Below are 16,853 nucleotides of genomic sequence, written 5' to 3'. Positions count from 1 at the left end.
GTGGGGGGGGGGGGGTGATTGCAGGATTTTTTAATGTGCAGGGTTCTTACTTATATTCTACACAGTAGAATTGTCCAGTCTGACAGCGATGGACATGAAGGACCTGGTCTTTCCTGCACTGAGGGCGTCTCAGTCGCCACTGAAGGAGCTGCTGAGCTCCTCTACCATCCGGTGCAGTGGCTGAGAGCTGCTGTCCATGATGGATGTGAGTTTGGCCAGCATCCTTCTCTCACCCACATCCTCCACAGGGTCCAGTGGACAGCCCAGGACAGAGCTGGCCCTCCTGACCAGCTGGTTGAGTGTCTTCCTGTCTCACTCTGTGCTGCCCGGGGACAGCAGACGGTGGCTCAGTGGACAGCAGAGGAACCACAGAGTGAGAAAAGGTCCTGAGCAGAGGTCTGGACACTCCCAAGGACCTCAGTCTCCTCAGGAGGTGGAGCCACTCTGGTCCTTCTTGTCCAGGGCGTTGGTGTTGTGGGACCAGTCCAGTTTATTGTTGAGATGAACACCCAGGTACTGGAAACTGTCCACAGTTTCAATGTCCTCCCCCTGGATGTTCACTGGTGGGTGTGGAAGTGGCCTCCTCCTGAAGTCCATCGCCATCTTCTTCGTCTTACTGGTGTTCAAGAGCAGGTGGTTGTCCTCACACCAGTCAACAAAGTCAGTGATGACTGACCGGTTCTCCAGCTGGTTCCCCTCCGACACACAGCCCTCAATGGCGGAGTGGTCGGAGAACTTCTGGAGGTGGCAGCTGTCCGTGTTGTAGGTGAAGTCCAAGGTGTAGATGGTGAAGAGGACAGGTGACAGGACGGTGCCCTGGAGTGCCCCCGTGCTGCAGACCACCACCTCGGACTCACAGCCGCGCATCTGCACTACTGTGGACGGTCAATGAGCTAGTCCATGGTCCAGGCAGCGAGGTGTCCGTCCACTCCTGCGTCGTCCAACCTGATGTTGGGCTGTAATGTAATGTAATGTAATGTAATGTAATGTAATGTAATGTAATATAGTTATTACTATGGAAATTAATATGGAAACATCAATATTGTCATGACAATAATAACAAAAAATAGTGATTATAAATTTAAATATAATATTCACAATCTTATTATAATAGTTGTGATAATAATAGATATGACAATGCAATCTAATAATGATTTTCAGAATCATACAATCATAATATCAATAACAATCAAGCACAATATAAATCCTTAAACCAATTCTCTCAATAAAAACCTCAATCATCCTGAACAGTTTATGAGTTCATTTCATTCTGTTTATGTCTGTGTGTCCTCCATGTCTGATGTTTATAATAAACTGGAATAGAAGTTGAAAACTGATCGATTTATGATCACTTCCACGGTGAAACACATCATTCCTCAGTGTGCTGTGGAGGCGAGGTCCACCCCTGCAAGATGGCCGCCAGCGGGCACGTCGGCTCCAGTCCACAGCAGCGCGAATGAGGCGTCTACGGATATGATGTCTGTGGATACGTCCATCAGCGGTGATTTGAGTGTGCGCAGTGTGACTTTCAAGCAGGCCGGGCGACCGACCAATCAGCGTGTTCGCTGGGCGTAACGGGGGCGGGCTCGCTCCTATTATCCTTTTATCCAATCAGCGCACAGCTCCGTCGTTTGCCTGGCTTTTTGAATTGAACAGCGAACTGACGACACCTGTGGACCCGAGCGCCGAGCAGCGGGATTATAACTGCGAATGAGGTGGACATATCGTCTGTAGGACTGCGTGTTTAACGTAAAAACCACTTTTCTGCGCCGTTCCGAGATCCAAGGAGGACGGAGGGTTCTACTCCGTGTTGTGGATGTGCTTTGCTCCGCGGCTAGCGGCGTTAGCCTCACATTTGGGCTCAAATCCAAACATTTCTCCACATTTCGACTGCTTTTCGTCTTCTTTGAGGAAACAACTGGTGAGTTGCTTTATCCACTCCCGTTTTCGGCTCACACACGGTGACACGCGCACACTTGCGCAACTTTTGGCACACTTTCTGAGAAGTTACCTTCGTGACCAAATGCTAACGTCAGCGAGGCTACCGTTTAGATAAGCACACTTATATATTCGCGCTATTTAGCATCAGCTTCGGGTTTTCTGTAATATAATAAGAAGGTTGTCTGGCTGTTTGGTTCGGTACTTGTTTGTCTTCGCCTCAGACTGTCAAACGTGAGTCCCGCGGACTGACCCCGGCCCGCAGGCGTCTCCAGTCCGGTCGGACCGGTGTTCCCCGCGAAGCAGTGACCATGTTAACTAGTGACCGAATCCCTCTGAAGTCTGGTGTTCCTCAGAGCAACAGCAGGTCCTGAAAAGGCTGTGACTGACCCCGGGCTGCGGACGGACTGCTGACAGGACTGGGCTGAAACACACCAACCACCGCTTCACCTTAACTCAGCTCAGCTTTCTGACATTGTACAATGCACTAAATTAAATATTATGATGGGCTTCAGATGCGTTCGGTCACCAGGTAACATGGTCACAGCTTCATATCGAACACCTGGGTCTGACAGACCGAGATGCCAGTGACGTTCTGTTGAATCCAGAACCTGCGATCCGAGCGACGTTCCCATCATGGCTGATAGTGGCCCGGCGACACTGGTGGACTCGTCGGTCTACGATTCCCGGACCCTGGAGACCACCAGGGACCAGGAGATCCTGGACCTGGTGGACGATGGCAGCGAAGAAGGTGCGTCTCGAGAACCGGGTTCTAAGATCCAATAGATCAGTGTGAAAGCTCTCTTCTCTCTCTTTTCAGATGTGCTTCCTAAAGTGGAGACCCGGGTGGTTCTGGTGGGAGCCACGTCCCGGAACCCAGTGCTGGTCAAAGCTGCACAGGTGTGTGTGTGTTTGTGGGGTGCGGGTGGGGGGGTCAATTGAAGCCTTGTTATTCAATGCCCCTGCCTGGGGATGATCCTTTAATGTGTTTGCGGACCGGATCGGAATCGGCTGTTACCTCCTGATCCACACTCGGATATATGGAGAGTTATTTTCATTAATTTTTTAATCAGATCTGGAGTTCCCACAGTGGGTCCTCTTTCCTCCACAGAGAAGGGGAAGCTCATGTGCCACAAAAACCTGATCGGGACATCCTGACCCCCGACGTTGTGGTTTGTTCCTGCAGGCCGTCAAAGTGATGGTGGTCCCGGTGGTGAAGATCAGGAAGGGTGAAGCGGCGGACGAGGAGAACGCCATCATCAAGTCTATAGTCCGCATGGTACGGTGCAGCAGGTCTCTATAGTCCTGGTTTTGAGTGTCTGCTCGCTCCACTCAACGTCCCCCCCTTTCCCCCCCAGGACATCAGAACTCCCGTTCTCGCCACGGACGCCGTGAGGGAGCTGGCGGACAGCGAGAGCTCCCGCTTCGAGACGGTGTACGTCCTCCCAGACTTCGACTCGGACGACTACAGCTACCTCTACGAGCGGGAGTGCCGCCTCGTGGGCCCCCCCGTGGTGCTGGACTGCGCCGCCAAGGGCTTGGTGAGTCCACGTTTGCGTTGACGCCGTTTCCACAGCGGCGGGTGTCGGACGATAGCGTTTCTCTTTCCTCAGCCCCTCCAGTTCTCGTCCCGGCCTCTGTACTGCGTCACCATGCTGAACCTGTCGCTGTGCTTCACCGGCTTCAGGGACAAAGAGGAAGTGGTGAGGCCCCGCCTTCGGTCGGCCTGCCGCTCGACTCCGCCCGCTCCGCTCACCTTTTTCTGTTTGTCGGTCGTCGTAGAAGCGCCTGGTGAAACTGGTGCACCACATGGGTGGAACTATCCGGAAGGATTTCACCTCTAAGGTCACGCATCTCATCGCGCACTCCACCCACGGAGAGAAGTACAGGGTTCGTACTCGCATCTTCGGAGCTTGCTAGCTAGCATTGGCTTCGAGTAATTGGGTTGATTCATTGTTTGTTGTGGTCTCTCAGCTGGCCATGTGCATGGGGACCCCCATCCTGACCCCGTCCTGGATCCATCAGGCCTGGAAGAGACGAGACGATGTGTACGTAATGAAGCCCGAAGCCAAGCTAGCAAGCTAACAGCGGATTGACGCTAGCAGCTGAGCTAACGAGTTAGCGGCCGCCGGTCAGGGTTAGCCTAGCCCCTAGGGAGCCTGAACGTTGTGGGTGTGTGGCTCCTCAGGCATTTCCACGCAGACGAGGAGCAGTTCCGAACGGAGTTCAAAGTTCCCCCGTTCCAGGACTGCGTCATCAGTTTTCTGGGGTTCTCCGAGGAAGAAAAGGCCAGCATGGAGATGAGAACCCTGGAACACGGTCAGTTGCATCCATCCACTCCGTCTTCTTTTCCTCAGTGGAACCGTGGCCTGTTATGTTGAAGTGACGGTCTGTCTCGGTTGAAAGGCGGGGCGTTCTGTTCAGTGGAGGACGAGAACCAGACCCACGTGGTGGTGGGGGAGAACTCAGTGAAGGAGCTGCCGTTCTCACCCCTGAGCAAAGTGTTTGTGGTCAAGGAAGAGGTGGGTGGAGGAGTGTTTGGTTTAGGGGTTTAGGATCCTGCGATCCGAGCTGACGGTGGGTTCTGGTGGTTCTCCTCAGTGGTTCTGGGGGAGCATTCAGATGGACGCCCGGGCCGGAGAGTCCATGTACCTGTTCGAGAAGGTATTGAACGGTCACCTCAGGAAAACACTTTGATTTTAGTGTTCTGGCAGCTAACACCCCCCCCCCCCCGACCGGCAGAACCAGAGCCCCTGTGTGAAGGCGGCCGTGTCCCTCCTGTCCCTCGCCACGCCCAACGGCAACCGCAAGCGCCGCCGCCTGAAGGACTCGCTCTCCCAGTTCACCAAGGAGACGGAGCCGTCGCCGTTCTCGCCGCCCCGCAAGCGTCCCTCGGCCGAGCGCTTCCTGTCTATCAGCTCCCTGCTGGACATCTCCAACACGCCTGAGTCCTGCAAGGCCCCGTCAGGAGGTAAACCGGCCCCGGGCGACAGGGTAGGGTGGGCTGCTGCGACGGCGAATCCCGAACCGTCCGTCCGTCTGTCTTTCCAGACGGCGCCAAGTCGGCCAGGAGCTCCACCCCCGCTGTCCCCAAGCAGTCGGCCCGGTGGCAGGTCTGCAGGGAGCTGTACGAGACCGAGGGCAACTATGTGGACATCCTGAGCACCATCCTGAAGGTGGCGCCACACACACACACACACACACACACACACACACACACACACACACACACACACACACACACACACACACACATTGGTGTCAACGTTAAGTTTTTTTTTACACGTGTTACTGGGACTTCTAACCGACGTGTAACTGGTTACACATGAAGGCAGAGATTAGTGATCTTTTCCTATTGCAGCTGTGCTAAATGGCCACTAGAGGGCTCTGTCTCCTCTCAAACACAGTCCCTCATATCATTGCGCCACATGTGTCTATTCTGTATGTAAAGAACTGCACTAGAGAACTTTTAATGTTATCTGAAGCCGTCTGGTAACATCGTCGCTCCAAAAAATATTACATGTAGGTGGAAAAGAGAACGAGGAGGAAGATGACGTGTTCACGGTTATTGCTTCTCCTGAACGGTTATGATTTATTATTCGTTAAACTGTTATCACGTGTAGACGTTGACACCCCTATTATCGACAATCCCAGCTGTTCAAGCTGCCTCTGGAGAAGGAGGGGCTTGTCGGAGGACCCATCCTGGCCCAGGAGGAAATCAAGACCATATTTGGAAGCATCCCAGACATTTACAACGTGCACCTGAAGGTCAAGGTGAGTCGTGGTTCCACCCTTAGTGTGACCGTTCGGACGCCAAACAACTGCTGAGTGTTTTCCGTCACCAGGGCGACCTGGAGGATCTCCTCACAGACTGGTCAGAGGCCAAGAGCGTCGGGAATGTCTTCCTCAAATACGTGAGTTGCTCAGCCCAGGTGGAGCTAATGCTAACTCTTAATGGTACTGACCTCCGACCTCTATGGTATTTTTTTCATTTGGGCGGGTTACAGTCCAAGGAGCTGATAAAGGCGTACCGTCCGTTCATCAACTTCTTCGAGATGAGCACCAACACCATCGCGCAGTGTGAGAAGCAGAAGCCCCGCTTCCACGCGTTCCTCAAGGTACGTCTGAGTCTGACGGCGCGGCCGGAAAGTCTGCCACGCCGGCGCCACGCCTCACGCCGACATTCTTCTGGGCAGATCAACCAGGCCAAGCCGGAGTGCGGCCGCCAGACGCTGGCTGAGCTGCTCATCCGGCCGGTTCAGCGCCTGCCAAGCGTGGGCCTGCTTCTGAACGGTAACACACACACACACACACACACACACACGTACATGCGCCGTCCTCACAAGTCGCCTCCTGTCCATCAGACATAAAGAAGCACACGCCGGACGGCAACCCAGATAAGGAGACGCTGGAGAAAGCCATCGAGTGTCTGAAGGAAGTCATGACGTGAGTCTCCGGAGCCCTCCCGGTGCATGCTGGGACATCGAGTTTGGGTATACCTCCTGGTTAGGCTTGAAGTTTTCTTTCGTTCCAGACACATCAATGAGGACAAGAGGAAGACCGAAGGCCAGAAGCAGATCTTTGACGTTGTTTATGAAGTGGATGGCTGTCCTGTGAGTCCAGGGTGCTTGATCGCTTTCTTTGCGTTTTCAATGTATTTGAAGTGAAAGATCATGTTGTGTTTGTGTCTGTGTGTGTGTGTGTGTGTGTGTGTGTGTGTGTGTGTGTGTGTGTAGGCCAATCTGCTGTCATCCCACCGCAGCCTGATTTCCCGAGTGAGAACCATCGCCCTGGGAAACCAGCCGTGCGACCGCGGAGAACACGTCACCCTCTTCCTCTTCAACGACTGCATGGAGGTGAGAACGCCGGGGCTGGCGGCCCAGCATCGAACCGCCGGCGGTGCCGTCTCACTCTGCGTTTCCTGCAGATGGCCAGGAAGAGACACAAGGGGATCAACTCGTTCAAGAGTCCGGTGGGACAGACCAGGCCGCCGCCGCAGCTGAAGCACATCGCGCTCATGCCGCTGTCCCAGATCCGGATCGTGCTGGACCTGCATGACACCGAAGGTAAAACCGTAAGCACTCCTCCACCGCGCTTGGCCCCCGGTCGACGCGGAAACGTCACCGGTTTCGCTCGCTCCCATCTTCAGACTGCAGCAACGCCTTCGCCCTGGTGGTCTACCCCCCCACCGAGCAGGAGAACCTGCTGTTCAGCTTCCAGCTGGCGGAGGAGGAGGTGGACAAAGGGACCTGGCTGCGGACGCTCTGCCGCCACATGGCCAACACCATCTGCAGGGCCGACGCGGTGAGAACCCCCATCGTGATCGTTGATCATTACTTTAAAGAGACCCTCCAGAAAAGTGTGATTATGCGATCGCATGAATTCACGCATAAATCACCCTTTTGCCGCTGATTATGTGGGGGCCACATATTTTCCAAAAGGGCGCATAATCCCTGCAATAATCTCACATTTACCGCGGGAAAAAAAAGAGAAATGGTCTCGCTTGAAGTGCTGTGACGTTCAATGAACGAGTCGCTTGATTGAAGTGAATTATTAGAGCCGTTCCTTTGTGCAAATAGTCCACGCGTCCTTCACATGTCTCCTGAGTCCAGCTGTCTCCGCTGCCTTCATGTGAATGACGGAGTTCAGTTTTCCGCAGCAGCTCCAGTCACCTGAACGCAGCGGCTAGCTAGCAGAGGAGAAGTGTCCAGAACCCGGAGAGGAGCCGGGGTTTTGGAATAACTGATTCCCTATTAACTGGCGACTGGGTTTCTTTCATGTCCGTTGTTGCTGATAGATGTTAAAAACCAGACAAAAAGCCGTTCAGACCTTTAATGAGTCTGATTTCAAGTCACACACACACACACACACACACACATTGTGTGTTCCATTGGTGAGCATTAGTGAGTAACTTTTTCAGATAAATAATGAACTAATGTAAAAATGAATGTGACAGAGGTGTGTGTGTGCATAACCTACATATCTGGCATCTTTTTGCATATTTCACAACTATTGGCATTCTTCACAACAGTCTGCAATTTTACTGCATGAAATGGCATAAAACGCCGCATATTTATTTGCATAATCAAGCATTTTAGCTCGCATAATCTGGGATTTAAAGGGGCTGTATCCTGCTTTTTTAGCTTGTCCAAACCCTAGAAATGGCATTAACATGGTAATAGTTTATTTTTGGCGCTAAGGAAAAGTCATTTTGTGTGAAATAAAAGATTTTCTGGGGCTAATTCTGAAACCCGGAAGAGAAAACGCTCTGGTTCACTGAAAATCCCGCCTCTCCCCCTGTGGACTTTGACTGACAGCGGACTTCAACCAATCAGCGCTTTAAAACAAATACGCTAGCTAGCTTTAGCTCTTTAGCTCTAGCTTCTCTACACACAAAGACATGCCAAAACTTCTTTTCCTGTTAGAAACTCACCAAGCACAGACCCTCCAGACCCTCCAGACCCTCCAGACCCTTCAGACCCTTCAGACTCTTGCTCTTGCCTGACTGTTGCTTTCAGACGATGGTTAAAGTTTATCTCCGTAATCGGAGATACAAAAAGCGGCAACGCTGATTGCCGAGGGCCGGGGGGGGGGGGCTCGCTCGCTCGCTCAGGGGAGCCATCTTCTCCGTGTGACGTCAACATGGGAAACAGAGTTTTCACGGTGGGAGGGGCTGCCTCTCTGAGCAGCACAGCAAGGAGGAAAGCTCAAACACACAGGCACGAAGGAAAAAACGCTTTGGGGTGTTTTTGGTGAGAACATAACTATATAACAAGGTTAAAACATACAAAAAGTGAATTTTGCATGATACAGCCCCTTTAAGGATGCATAATCAAGAATTTTTGCTCGTGTTTTTCTGTAGGGTCTATTTAAAGAATGGAGGTTACCCAGTAACCTGTGATCAAGGCCGGTTCAAACAGAAGGTCATGAAGGCTGCAGCTCACTGAGACGCCAGCAGGGGGCGGTGTTGACATTCAGCTGGATCCTTGATGCCTCTCTGGCCTCTCACTGTCTACAGGAGAGCCTGATCCAGAGCACGGACCCGGACTCCCTGCAGGTCAGCACCAAGGACATGGAAAGCACGCTGAGCAAGGCCTCCAGAGCCATCAAGAAGACCTCCAAGAAGGTGACCCACGCCCTCCAGTGGCCGCTGCAGAGAACTACCGCTCAGGCTCATCTGCAGAGCGTCGTCTCACTCACCGTTCGGCCTGTTCCAGGTCACCAGAGCGTTCTCCTTCTCCAAGACGCCGAAGCGTGTCCTGCAGAGGGCGCTGGTGGCCGGCGGCACGCCGGACGACAAGGACGACCAGCACACCTACGAGGTCCAATCCAGCTCCTCCCTGAACGTAAGCGCCCCCCTGACCCATCTCCCCATCACAACCCTTCATTCACCTTTCATCAGCCGACAGTGTAGGATCCGTCTCCACCTCCTCTGGCCAGCTGCTCTGTCCGTCCGTCCGTCGGTGACGGAGAGACGCCGCTCCGTGCTACAGAGCTCCGGGGCTCACACACCTGCCATGCTACATGCAACCCACACTTCTTCTGTTATTGAATGCTTGCTGCATGTTTTCTTCCTTCCCATCAGGTGATTCGCTTTGCCGAATTCCCTCCGAGAAAACCGGCCACAGCCGGCACTATGGTGCAGCGGTCCAACTCTCTGGACTGCCAGTCCAGCAGACCTCCGGTACCCCCCCCTTTTCCTACCCTCCGCTCTTCAGTGCAGAGCGCCACGTGCCTGGGCGCCCTTAAGCCAAGCTGCCGGCCGGCCAGGCGGCAACTGGTCACTGCCCTGGTCGAACCGTTACCGGCCCCCGCTTCCGAGAGCTTGGTGTCCATTCCCAGGCCCGCGCACTCTGTAGAACCGAGGCACAGGGCGCCGCATTTGAAGTCCGGAGGCGCAGGGAGAGGACGAGCTGGCCACTGACGTCTGGGCCGCAGCACGTGAGCAGCGCAGCCAATCAGCAGCTCTGTTGTCGGGGTGCACTAGTGGAGGGGGTGTTGCTCACCTGGCTGTCCTCCCCGCTGTTTCACAGTCTCCAAATGGCACGGTGGAGCAGCACTTCCTGCTCTCTCTGTCTCTCTCTCTCTGTCTCTCTCTCTGTCTGTCTCTCTCTCCCTCCCGCTCTGTAACGGCTTCCATCCGTCCGCTGTCTTGCAGGTGCACCACTCCCCGTCCACGCTCAGCCTGTCCTCCATGTTTGAGAGGAAGTACCACACCTTCAGCCGCTCCAGCACCCACCTCTTCTGACGACCGACGTTCTGCCTCCTTTAAAAAAAAAAAAAAAAATGAAGGAAAGATGTTGAAGCTCTGTTTTGTTGTTTGTAGTAACCGGCTGGGGAATGATCTTAACTTCTTTGTAGTTTCTTTTTAAATATTAGCCAACTGCACATAAGCGACCTCTGTTTTCCCAGGCTTCTACACTTTAATATTCAACGTTTTCAGCTTTTATAAAGCTTCTATGACAGTTGAGAGATGGACAGTGTCTGCCGCTCTCGTCACGTTGTGCCGTCAGTTCTTGTGTATATTCCAGAAGGTGTGCTACGTCTTTATATATTTATTCCTGATTGTCACTTTTTTTCTGTCTTTATGTTGATGCCTCTGGTGTCTTTTATTGATCCTCCTAACATCAATTATCTTTAATAAAACCTAAATACATGCTTTTAATAGAAGACAGTTTGTCTTTTGTCAAAATTCTTGCGAGTCTGTTTTAAAAAGGTTTGTTTTCCCAGATGTCCACGGAGAAAGCTTTTTTGAAAGGTTACTTTTACCCCTGTTTTCAAGGAGACTAATCCTCAAGAGGCTGGTCCTCCAGACTGGTAGTTCTGACTGGTCCTCCACAGCAGTAGCGCACAAGACCAAACCTATTTCACCAGGTCTAGAGGTGGACGCACGAGGAAATGGGTGGAGTCTGATGTGCTCCTGTTTGGCTGGAACAAAAACCAGCGGCCCTTTCTGGACCGGTTTGGACACTCCTGCTCGACAGACTGACCGTTCTGACTGACATTCCGCAGACCGATCCTTCAGACCGATCCTTCAGACTGATCTTCCAGAGACTGATCCTTCAGACCGATCTTCTCTGACATTATTTGGTAGAAGCCCTGCATTTGCTTAAAGGAATTCTCCGAAGATTTTAGACCCACGCCCTCTCCCTATCATTTTTATAGTGAGACAAGATCATACATACCTTCATTGTCTGTGCGTCCAGCCGCTGGCTCCCAGCTGTTAGCATCGTAGTTAGCTTAGCTCAGCTGTGGGAGGTGAAGAGGAGACAGAGCCGGACAGACGAAAGTGGACAAAATCCTTCTAGTGGTCCAGGAGATGGCGTATTAGCACGGGAAGTAAATCTGAATGGTTATAAAACATTTTAAGACGTTTTCCTTTTCAATCCCTTAAAATAGTTTTGATCCACACAGACCTGCACATGCGCAGTGCTCTGTGGAAGGATATACCGGAGCACAGCAGTAGAAGCGTAGACTCAGCCGCTGTGCGCCGGTATATCCTTCCGCGGAGCGCTATGCTTGTGCAGGTCTGTGTGTATCTAAATGTTTTTTAAACGGGTTTCAAAGAAAACGTGTTTTAAAATGTTTTATAACCATTCGGATTTACTTCGTGTGCTAATACGCCGTCCCCTGGACCACTGGAAGGAGGATTTTGTCCACTTTCGTCAGTCTGGCTCTGTCTCCTCTTCACCTCCCGCAGCTGAGCTAAGCTAACTAGGATGCTAACAGCTGGGAGCCAGCGGCTGGACGAACGGACACAAAAAAAAGGTATTTATGAGCTTGTCTCACTGTGTAAATGATCGGGATAGGGCGTGGGTCTGAAATCTTCGGAGTATTCCTTTAAGGTGGTTCGTCTCACATTGTAATGAAAATGGGCTTATTGACTCCCTCAATAGATTAACCAAAAACCTCCCTGTTCTGTTTTTTTTTTTTTTTTTTTTTCTGAATTGGTTTGGGCTGTGAAATGGCTCTGGGGGTGGGGGAGGAGGCTGGGAATCGGCTGAACCACGTCTCACTGGATTCCATGTTAAATTGAGGTGTTTAGAACTCCCTGTTCTCACAGTGCAGATGGAACTTATGGGATATTTTGAAATGTAAACCTGATGAAGAACCAATTGTATATCTGATCATAGAATTCAGTCATTGATTTGAGTCATTTGGTCAAATCGGCTGGTGGTTGATGAGCTAAAATTCAATATTTATCAAAATGTTCCTATAAATTATAAGAAAAATTAAAAGCAACTGAATAAATCAAATGCTCATTTGATGTCAGTTAGTTCTAAGACATTTCTGGATCTCCAAAGAGACAAAAAGAGTCTTCTTTCCTCTGCTGCTTCCTAAATCCAAGGTGTTTAAAACTTGTGTTTAACAATAGAAAAGAAACTCTTTCTCCGTGGAAACGGGGGATGAATCATGAGAAAATGCTACTTTCTGAGAACAGGTCCACTGCGTCTCCATGGAAACGGGGTAAAACGCAACTTTTGGAGAGCAGCTCAAATCCGCTTCTCTGATCAAACAATCCAAAGTCATGATTCGGCTCCACATGTCAAACAAAGTGAAAAGCAGAGTAAAAAAAAAACATGTCTTCATGGACTCTAACAGTAGTGAAGTGAAATAGTGATTAGGAGTAAGTTTGGGTCAGAGCTGGGCCGAGCTCTGCTGTAATCACATTGCCCCCCACCCCCCTCGCCGGGCGGAGGAGACGCTTTAATTCTGGCCACATTAGTAATTCCCGTCATGGCTGCCCGCCGGAGCCGGAGCCCGAGGCGAGGCGAGAACCGGGGGAATAGGCGCGACCAAAAGCACCTCTTCACGGAGGACACTCTACCTTTTCATATTTGCCTTTGCCTTCACTTCAAAGTCCTCCTGACTGCCTGTTTATTATGGGTGAGACAAAAAAGGCGGAGTGGAGCTGGCGGGGTGGGGGGAGGAGGGTGTCCGCCGGCGCCATCAAACACCATCCGGCCCAGGTGAACCCGCGATTCAAAAAGGTGTCTTTTTACGCAAATACTCCAAGCTGTGCATGGATATGAGAGACATACATTTTCCCTCCACAAACGGATTACTCCGAGGAGGCGAGACTAGAAAGAGAGAGCGGCTTGACATTGAAGTCCCTCAGTAACAAAGTGGAGGTGTGGAGATTGGACCTGTCTCCTATAAAGGGCCGCCACACACTGAGCAAGTTTTCACTGCAAAGGAAACTTTCTCTTATTTCACCGTGACCCAAAGTTTTCCAACTTGGAGGAGATCTGGACGGTTTCCAAGGCAGGGGGATTAAGAGTTTGGGGAGTGTGAAGCACTCACCCGGTGTCAACTCCAAACCTCACATTTTCATAGGCCAGCATCCCCTCCATTAGTCCTCCAGCTAGTTTTTCACACTCCACACACACACACACACACACACACACACACACACACACACACACACACACACACACACACACACACACACACACACACACACACACACACACACACACACACTTACACACTTACACACAGTTTAGGGGCAGGACGTGGTTCAGGCAATGGAACAAAATCAGCGCTTAATTCTTATTTCATGATGAAAAAGTGGAGAGGGAAAGTTTGAAGCAACGGTTCGACTCCATCCTCATGAAAACAAGGAACTCTGTCTCCATGGAAATGGGGGAAAATGCAACTTTTGGGAGTGCTTCAACTCACTTTTCAACTCCGAAGCAGAAGGTCCCAAAGAAGGTCCCAAGGATGGTCCTGAAGAGGGTCCTGAAGAAGGACTTGGAGAAGGTCTCGCAGAAGGACCCGAGGAAGGTCCTGAAGAAGCTCTTGAAGAAGGACTTGGAGAAGGTCCTGAAGAAAGCCCTGAAGAAAGTCCTGAAGAAAGAACTGAAGATGGACCTGAAGAAGGTCTCATCACTCAGAGATAGACGCCACAACACTAAGGGGGACAGTCAAACACAGAAAGGGGACTCCTCTGGACCACTTTATCAGTCAGGACCTCTTCAACAGTCTGGACCTCTCTGGACCTCTTCAACAGTCTGGATACCTCTAATGATTTCCACTCAGACACTAATGATGACTCCGAATGGTCAATCACAAACCCATGTTCTCGTGTGCGTGCGTGTGCATGTGCCTGATGAGGAGATGAAATGACTTGTACATTAATCCCACGTCAAGGAACGGCTTTGGCACCAACACATCCAGTGATCCCGACCACCTCAGACCCAATAGAGTCCTTAATGGTTATGCTAATTCTCATCAACCAAACATTTTTTTTCCAACTTTTTTGTAAATCATCCTGAGTTTTGAAGTCCAGTTGATGTTTCTTCCAGTCTTTTACTCCGCATATGCATTATGTATAGAATGTGTTGCGTGGCTCTCCACATCAAAAGTGCTCTGGAAAAACAAAATGAAATGATGTTTACCTACTGTAACTTGTAGCTGGCTGTGGTAAAGCCTCTCTCTCTCTCTCTCTCTCTTTCTCTTTCTCTCTCTCTCATGCACACACACACACACACACACACACACACACACACACACACACACACACACACACACAATTTAATCCTCTCATTAATTAAACATGAAGCTTGCATAATTATAATAATTGTTTACCAATTGGAAACAACCTTGGGCACAATTAATCTTTTTAAGATGCCAATACAGTAACAATGCCAACGCAGGCTCTTCGCCGCGTTTCAGCGCTCGATAAAACACCACTAATGTATTCAGCTGTGAGATGAATGCATGTCTGCCAGTGCGTACCTGCTTTAGATAGATGAAGATAGAAAATATAAATATTGTCTATGAACAGAAAATATATAATATTTTATACTTTAGAATAATGAAATGTAATATTTTACATAATGTTTCCATGTCTCCATGTGGACACATAACTTTTCCATATTGCGTTGTAGTTTTTGGTGTTGCCTTGTGACTCTTTGGTGCTGCATTGTGTTGCATTGCGATTTTTGGTTGTTTAGTCGTGACTTTCTGTTGTGTTGTGACTTTTAGGTGTTGTTGGTGTTGTGTTGTTAGTTTTTGGTGTTGCGTTGTGGTCCAATACCACCAACTACAATGATCCGACGACATCCAACTTGTCGACGCCACACACAGAAGAAGTGACCGAGGTCACACAGAACAATGGTATAATAAGTCTCTCTGAATTCTCATGAATATTCAGAGTGCTGAGCGTACAGGTCGATGCTCAGTTTCTCTGTCATGTCAATTGTTGGAGCAAAAACATGCTCATCATAAATATGCATGGAGGAAATGGGGGGAAACTATAAATATTCATTCACATCTTTAAATATCACCAACTTGAGATACTCGTTGGTTATCCTCCACTAAACTACTCCAAACAAAACTACAAAGGTTTGCGATGATTAAAATTCAAAAGCTTCTTCTGGGCGCTGCAGACCAGGACATTTAATTCCAATTAATAGGACTGGCTGCTCTCTCCGCTATCATGACGACAGTTTGAAAATAGGATCCCTACATTTCTGGAGACTTTGAAAGAAGCGTAAAACATGAAGACCATCACTGTCACATCCCAATCTCTCCGCACATTCGCTCATATTTCTTCCATATGCAGCAAAGAGTAGTTTAGAAACAGCCAATGCAAATTAAGTCAGTCTTTTGTGCATCAATGCATAATTCATACGGGCAAAAAGTGGCTGCATGGCTCTTTCATCAGATCAGCTTTAGGAAGCTCGCAATGTTGCTGTCATGTGCCTCTCTGGGTCTTGGAGGCCTCTCTGGGTCTTGGAGGCTTCTCTGGGTCTTGGGGGCTTCTCTGGGTTTTGGAGCCCTCTCTGGTGTTTGGAGCCCTCTCTGGGTCTTGGAGCCCTCTCTGGGTCTTGGAGGCCTCTCTGGGTCTTGGAGGCTTCTCTGGGTCTTGGAGGCCTCTCTGGGTCTTGGGGGCTTCTCTGGGTTTTGGAGCCCTCTCTGGTGTTTGGAGCCCTCTCTGGGTCTTGGAGGCCTCTCTGGGTCTTGGGGGCTTCTCTGGGTTTTGGATCCCTCTCTGGGTCTTGGAGGCTTCTCTGGGTCTTGGAGGCCTCTCTGGGTCTTGGAGGCTTCTCTGGGTTTTGGAGCCCTCTCTGGTGTTTGGAGCCCTCTCTGGGTCTTGGAGGCTTCTCTGGGTTTTGGAGCCCTCTCTGGTGTTTGGAGCCCTCTCTGGGTCTTGGAGGCCTCTCTGGGTCTTGGAGGCCTCTCTGGGTCTTGGAGGCCTCTCTGGGTCTTGGGGGCTTCTCTGGGTTTTGGATCCCTCTCTGGGTCTTGGAGGCCTCTCTGGGTCTTGGGGGCTTCTCTGGGTTTTGGAGCCCTCTCTGGTGTTTGGAGCCCTCTCTGGGTCTTGGAGGCTTCTCTGGGTTTTGGAGCCCTCTCTGGTGTTTGGAGCCCTCTCTGGGTCTTGGAGGCCTCTCTGGGTCTTGGAGGCCTCTCTGGGTCTTGGGGGCTTCTCTGGGTTTTGGATCCCTCTCTGGGTCTTGGAGGCCTCTCTGGGTCTTGGGGGCTTCTCTGGGTTTTGGAGCCCTCTCTGGTGTTTGGAGGCCTCTCTGGGTCTTGGAGGCCTCTCTGGGTCTTGGGGGCTTCTCTGGGTTTTGGATCCCTCTCTGGGTCTTGGAGGCCTCTCTGGGTCTTGGGGGCTTCTCTGGGTTTTGGAGCCCTCTCTGGTGTTTGGAGCCCTCTCTGGGTCTTGGAGGCCTCTCTGGGTCTTGGGGGCTTCTCTGGGTTTTGGATCCCTCTCTGGGTCTTGGAGGCCTCTCTGGGTCTTGGGGGCTTCTCTGGGTTTTGGAGCCCTCTCTGGTGTTTGGAGCCCTCTCTGGGTCTTGGAGGCCTCTCTGGGTCTTGGAGGCCTCTCTGGGTCTTGGGGGCTTCTCTGGGTTTTGGATCCCTCTCTGGGTCTTGGAGGCCTCTCTGGGTCTTGGGGGCTTCTCTGG

The 16,853-nt window shown here is 51.0% G+C and overlaps 1 protein-coding gene across 1 annotated transcript; it reads left to right on the top strand.

Moving 5' to 3' along the window:
- The first annotated feature begins 1,654 nt into the window (after positions 1-1,654).
- Positions 1,655-10,225, top strand: ect2 (epithelial cell transforming 2). Its single transcript, XM_030083124.1, has 25 exons — positions 1,655-1,921; positions 2,547-2,689; positions 2,759-2,838; positions 3,125-3,217; positions 3,297-3,479; positions 3,552-3,641; positions 3,721-3,828; positions 3,913-3,986; positions 4,127-4,257; positions 4,345-4,460; positions 4,540-4,602; positions 4,681-4,909; positions 4,990-5,114; positions 5,593-5,712; positions 5,784-5,852; positions 5,946-6,056; positions 6,135-6,231; positions 6,303-6,384; positions 6,473-6,551; positions 6,675-6,794; positions 6,866-7,004; positions 7,088-7,242; positions 8,957-9,064; positions 9,156-9,284; positions 10,097-10,225. Exons 2-25 carry the CDS (start codon positions 2,575-2,577, stop codon positions 10,184-10,186), a joined length of 2,706 nt encoding a protein of 901 aa, XP_029938984.1. The 5' UTR covers positions 1,655-1,921; positions 2,547-2,574; the 3' UTR covers positions 10,187-10,225.
- Positions 10,226-16,853: the final 6,628 nt, after the last annotated feature.

The sequence above is a fragment of the Salarias fasciatus genome, chromosome 23, assembly GCF_902148845.1.
Source record: "Salarias fasciatus chromosome 23, fSalaFa1.1, whole genome shotgun sequence".
Classification (NCBI taxonomy): Eukaryota; Metazoa; Chordata; class Actinopteri; order Blenniiformes; family Blenniidae; genus Salarias; species Salarias fasciatus.
Note: the sequence above shows the minus strand (reverse complement) of the source record. Positions and strands in the feature narration are given on the sequence as shown.